The sequence below is a fragment of the Octopus bimaculoides genome, chromosome 16, assembly GCF_001194135.2.
Source record: "Octopus bimaculoides isolate UCB-OBI-ISO-001 chromosome 16, ASM119413v2, whole genome shotgun sequence".
Lineage (NCBI taxonomy): Eukaryota > Metazoa > Mollusca > Cephalopoda > Octopoda > Octopodidae > Octopus > Octopus bimaculoides.
Window position 1 is genome coordinate 29,828,063 of NC_068996.1, and position 6,711 is coordinate 29,834,773.

Here is a 6,711-nt window from a genome sequence, read left to right on the forward strand (position 1 = left end):
TGTGTGTGTGTGTGTGTGTGTGTGTGTGTGTGTGTGTGTGTGTGTGTGTCAATACTTCACCGAAAGCAGATATAAGCTTATGCTTATTCCTGTCTGAAGTATCGTCCGATGAATTTACTTTGTTGACATTCTTCATCGACAGAATTTTTATACCTTTCAGTCAAGTCCGCCTTTCTTCCAGTACCATACTGTCCATATAATCTTAAATATTTCTTTAACTTAGGCACAGTAAGTACTTCGATAGCTGAATCATCGAAACAATAACAATAACAAAACTGCAACCATCAGAAACCAGTGGTGTCAACTTGCTGTCCAATGTGCTCAAAAGCATGGGAGGAACTGATCTTGTTGGGTCAGTTAAAAAGAGAAATGGTTTACATCTGTTACTACCAATCCATAAAAAACTTTTATCAACATCATCATTCATAGTCCCCTTTTCCATACTAGCATGGGTTAGATGGTTCAGCACTGTCAGACAAGCCACGTTATGTCTGCTTTGGTATGGCTTCTACAGCAGGATGTCCTTTTTTTGATATTACAATAATAGTAAGAATTTTTATTGAAAACTATAGTAGCTAAACTATTCCAAAATATAATCATACTTCCAATGTTCTTAATACTTGAGGGTTATTCTTGGTCATTAACTCTCTAAGCCCTGATCATGAAAGCTCGTGGATTAAAATGTTGTGCACTGACTCCCAGATAACTTGTGCAAGAAAAACTCATGTGTATAACCAATTGTGAGTAGTGTATGATTGATTTAAAAAAGATTTTTTAAATCTTTCTTCTATAGCTTGAGCTATCAAGCTGGTATAAGGAGAAATAAGTCATAGGGGTTCAAGATTTAGTCCTTTAATATCCTGCACTTGAATTTACAAGTAATTCACAGTTGTTTGAATATATTTCAGATGTGCAAATATTTCCTTCAAGTACAATTTTTCAGCAAGCAGTAGCCACAATTAGGAAAAAAAAAAAAATTACAATTTGTCATTCTATTTCAAATACATTTCTACCCACCTACCACGAAAACTATAAACCTTAGCTTCCTAACAACATAGCTAAATGCTAAAATAATGTATAATAGCACTCACTACATAACAAAATATAGTTAGATTCACACCTAACCATCAAACTATTCAAGTTTCTGAAAATCAAATTATAGGATACATGAAAAAAGATCAAGAACAAAGTTTAATTATCATACATTTTGGGAAAATTTGATCATTAGAAAATTTTTAAAAAATAAGCCTGGTAAATCTAATCCAATGAGACTTGTTGATTAAGTGAAAAGCATGTTAAAAAATTTAATTGGCAAAGAAAACATAAATGCTCCTAAATTAGCCGAAGAGTAACCAACAAGTCACTTGTTCTTTAAGTGATAATCATACTTCCTACTAAAACATTGAATATAAAACTACAAAACAATTTTTGTGATCAGGATATCAATTTAATTAGACATAAATGTATTGTAATAACATATTAATGAAATTATTGGGTTACTAATGCTTAATAATAGTTTAGAATATTTATATTTTCAGTATTTCTGGCCAATGGCCAAATAACTGTGAGAGATCAATTGAATATGGAATTTATTAACTTGTATTGCAGTCCATTTGCAGCTTTCCTCTGTGAAGTTGTCAGGGGGTAAAACATAATGATTAAAACAAGGTAACTTACCTTCACAGATTGATCGTCATTTGTCAGATAACTAGACACATTAACTTTCTCTATTGACACAATACAATTTTTAGATACTGTTTTTCCCATGGCTGACAAAATGGAAAAATTATTCCCTGGAGTAGCTGCTGATAAAAAAAAAAGAAAGAAAATGTAAAAAAAACCTACCTGCTAACTTTTTTAATAAATCAGATGCTATATCTAATTACTGTTTCTATAATCCAGTTTTATTGGATTGCTAACCACCTGCAATAATTGAAACTATTATGCATAAGTCTACTTTCATCACTTCTGCTACAACCTTCATTTAACCCTTTTATTATTATACTTTTATCTAAAATATCTTCCACCCTTATGTGTTTCATTTAAATTCTGGAACAATCACGAATTTAGACTGGTCTTATTAAACAACTATAACTTCATTATTTACTGACATATGAATGTGGCTTTTGAAATACAAAAAGGTTAAATTTATTACATAATTATTACTGAGAGAAACAGTGTTAGTACCAAAAGGTAATCTTTGTATCTAACTTAATGTGGATGTCTTCTAAGAATGTTGAATACTGTGGTATTCACCTTAAGTCTTCTTGTATGGATGTATGGTGTATAAAAGCACAGACATGTATGTGTGTATGTGTGTGTGTGTGTGTGTGTGTATGAATGTATGTATGTATTGTAGTAGACAACAATTATCTGGTGTGGGCACTGGAACTGCCAAATCACATGATTTCAATGTACTGCACTTCTTTAGTGGCAGAAATCCAGTGACCAGCCAAATAATACTGTTTCTATTGCTAATAATTATCTTTTGGTACAATGCTGAATGCTGTGGCATGACAATAAATACAATAAATTCAGAAAAATGCAAAATTATCTACATTTTGTTTCAATATCACCATAGAAAGTGATTTATTAGCTAATATTTAATTAGGTATATAGGGATACGACAACATTTTAATATAAAATAACTGTGCACATTAACATATTTGTAATTGAACAAAGATGCATATAAAACAGGTATACTATAATGGTAAACAGAATAAAATACTGGGATTTTTATGTCTGAAGTAAACTACAAAATGACCAAGTTTACGGACACAGCATATTCCAGTCATGGGCACTTGCAAAAACTACTGCTCTGCATAAGGCAACCTTGCAGAATGCATACTAGAAAGTCATTTCAGCTGATTGTCCATTGAGAGCCACACTTCATCCCAACCCTTTCTGATATTAGCATTTCCAGCACAGTTTTTTGTGGCATGATTTTCTTCTCTACTATTACTTTATAGAAAATGGCTGATTTCCACCATGGTTTAATCCAAATTAAGCTTTCTGCTAACATATTTCTGTTGATATACAATGCTTTTATTTCACTTAATTTTGCAAATAATGAAGTATGCTGTAAAATAACATTGTCATTATTAAGCTAGTGTTTTGAACATAAATTAGCATGAAATTTAAAATTTAAATCAATAAATTTGTTTCATAGAACTTGGTGCAATTTCAAGCAGGTTGGTATTGGAAGGGGAAACAGTCATGAATAGTAGTCAGACTGATTAACTGATCTATTGCAAAAGTACCTATATATGCAAATATCATAACAGTTTATATCCAATGTTTTTTCTGGAATTTTTATTTGATAGCCTAGAATGACTACAACCAAAATACAGATAAATTTAATTTTCAGTTTTACCAGTACTGTTACACTGCTTTCCATTTAATACTTTTTAAAATAACTAACCTTTTACTTCACTAATAGGTGGACCAACATGCACAAAACTCCAATTAGGTCCCCAACCAACTCGAAAGGAGTAGTTCCTCAATGAAGTAATTTCCATTGGTGATTTTGTTTCTTGCAAAACAGAGCTGCTTGCACAAAGAGTACATTTTCTGAAATTCATTCCTACAGCTGAATATTGACTGCTTTTAGATAATAACTTAGTAACTTCAAGTACATCCATCTTAGGTCTTGAAATATCAGATATTTTAGTACCTTTAAATATAAAATGAAAACAATTATTAAATTTTATTACTTGTTCATATAAAAAGATAAAGTATATAGGGTAACAAAGCATTGGCAACATTCATATTTACTATATACAAAACCAAGTACTGCCATGACTTATTATCTGGTTAAGTAACCAGACAGTAGCTCCCTTCTTTGTTTAATAAGTCTATATCTAATATAATAAATGCGAAAACTAATTTCTGTGTGTCAGTGCGTCACATTTAGACACCCACTTTCTCACTCTGAGTAAAGTAGATATAGAGGCAGTGAGGGTGGTGGCGAAGAGAGAGAGAGAGAGAGAGAGAGAGAGAGAGAGAGAGAGAAACAAAAAAATTTAGGGGGAGTTAATGATGTTTTTATTAAAAGTAGTAGTGTAGATGGTGGCAGTGGGAGTAATAATAAGGGAGAGAGAAAGAGTGGGTATGTGAAAGAAAGGGACTGAACACTGAATAACATACTGAACGAACTCAGACATTTAGCCTTTTTTTTTATGGTAACAGAGTGATAGTAATAGTATGAGCTGTAGTTGTGATAGAAGCAGGGGCAGCAGTGATGGTAGTGGTGGTGGTGGTCAGGGATGATGGTGAGAGTAAGCGATGTGAAAGACTGTGGTGATGGTGGTGGAGGAGAAAGCAGCAAAGTCAAAAGTAGTGATCAGAAGTCTGAAAGGTGTATAGCAATTGTGATGGTGATGGTTGAAAACAATCAACAGAAAGAGAGAGAGAAGGAAATAAGTTAGATAGAAAAAGAAAATTGTACTGACCCCTGAATGGGAAGATAAAAAATGTTGTTTACCATCTAGCTTTGCAATAAGTTGCAATAAGTTCCAAGTCAACAAATTATATCATTGTTTTGATGAAAATTGTTCATTTCTTGAAGAATATTGGTCAAATTTAATAAAATTTAATATGTACTCAATGCATGAAGTGTCACTGCTGGGCCCAAGGCATAATGAAGAGCCCTTCACAGGAGCTAGCTTAAAAGCCACCCTATCAGGCAGCTTTTATGCTAATCACATATATTTCTATCTTAATTGAGGTTTGCAAACGGTGTGTCATTTCTAATCTGATACAGATAGAAAATTTGTTAAGTTTCAGTATGCATGAGCTAACAAATTTTCTTATTACCATTGGGCTGTTAAACAACTTTCTGCTTCCACACATGTTTGTTGACATAAGTTGTAAGTATTCTGCAAATTCAATTTAACTGAAACCAGTGAAAAATATTTACATTGGTTATGTTATGGAAGTGATAATTTCTATATTAAATTGCTATCCAGGCCATGCTGATTTGCACTACTACCCTTTTCCCAGCAATTCTGCAAATCTCCCCTGCATATTCCATAGTCTTCTAAATTTTACACACCATTTAGCGAATATATCCTAAGCCACTACAGCTAATGGTGAACCAGGTATCCACTTTTGAAAAGAGTGGAAAGTAGTAATAGTAGTAGTAGTAGTAGTAGTAGTAGTAGTAGTAGTAGTAGTAGTAGTAGTAGTAATAATGGTTTCAAATTTTGATACAATGTAAGCAACTTCGGGGATAGCATCTTGTTGATTATACTGACTCCAGTGTTCAACTGGTAATTATTTTATCAACCCAAGCAGAATTTGTGCTCAAAAGGTAAGCATTTTGCCAAGCATACTAACAATTCAACTAGCTCACTGCCTTAATATCAATGATGATGGTGGTGGTGGCAGTAGATTTGGTGATGATGATGATAATAGGATGAGGGAAAAAATGACCAAAACGATTTGGACAACACACATTTTATAATGTAATAATATGTACTATATTATCACTAATATAAAAAGATATAGCTTTTTAAATAGAATACAAATGCATTAGCTTTGAGCAAGTGTAATTTTGGGTGGATTATTAATGAATGTCAAGTCTAGTTAAAAACAAACAAAAAAAAACCTATTTGAGTTGAAAGAAATAATATCTGTTATATTAAAGTATTTGAACAGCAAATTCTTAGTGTTCAAAAAGTCTGTCAGGGATTTGAAATTGTGCATGAAAAAGAGAGATATTTATACAAATGCTACAAGTACACACACACAGAGGACAGTTATCTGTGTGTGTGCGTGTATGGATATCTATTTATGGAGACCATTAACATTCATATGTATGTGCATGTAACAATAGCATTTGTTTAACTTTCTCTCACTATTTTCCCTTGATGATTTAAGGCATAGATCTTAGTGAAATTTATCAAGATTGAACATTTCTCTATTTTATCATTTATATGCTACCACTACTCATAGAAATTCTACAGCCTATTTTGTAGTACAGTACCAGTTATAAGCATAGCCTTACTCAGTAATATCATATCATTTTCTCCATATGGTTTTAACTTCTATAAATATTTCTATTGAGATCTGTTAAATGAAAATTTTCTTACCACTGAAAGACACTCACTCATGTTGAATAAAAACAAGCCTAAAATAAATATTTGGCTCTAACATGATTTTGAAAATTTCCAATGTAGAAATTTAGCCATCATGATTCAAGCAAGTATGGGAGGGAAGTGTCATTTTTTAGTCAGTCTGATTGTTTAAAAAAAAACATGAAGTCAAGCTTGTATGTAGATGTCTTGAAGTGAAGAATAACTGAACAATAATTTTTGTTGAGAAACAAAAGAAATACAGTAGGTAGAATTCTATTTAATATCAATTTGTACTTTTCTTTTTAATGCAGAGTCAAGCAAAACCAATTATCAAAATTAAGGTAAGTCTTAATAAATTTATTTTCTCTTCAATTATTTCATAGCAACATCCACTGCTAGTCATTTATATGTAGTACTTAAATGCAATAACATCCATTTCATTAGCAGGAAAAGTGAATTTTGGAAAGAACACCCATTTTTTTTTCTGGAATTGAATAACATTTATTTTTCTTTTTTTCGTGGTTGGGATGTCAATTGGAAAAAGTTAGAAGTGTTCAAAAAAAGGGAGTAGATTGTAATGGTGATTGTTGTTGTGAGATGTAGGGTTGGGGCACATTCAGAAATCATGGATTCA

At 32.0% G+C, this 6,711-nt stretch overlaps 1 protein-coding gene across 4 annotated transcripts in view; it reads right to left on the reverse strand.

Moving 5' to 3' along the window:
• The window catches only part of LOC106867789 (nuclear pore complex protein Nup98-Nup96), a 114,383-nt gene that overhangs the window by 16,054 nt on the left and 91,618 nt on the right, over nt 1–6,711 (reverse strand). For 3 of the 4 annotated variants that reach the window (XM_052973671.1, XM_052973668.1, XM_052973669.1), the window contains 2 exons: nt 3,422–3,673; nt 1,678–1,805 (listed from right to left, as the gene is read on the reverse strand). In XM_052973671.1, coding sequence (XP_052829631.1) covers nt 1,678–1,805; nt 3,422–3,673 — 380 coding nt within the window. The remainder of the gene's footprint in view (nt 1–1,677; nt 1,806–3,421; nt 3,674–6,711) is intronic. The other variant, XM_052973670.1, reaches the window with a different exon arrangement.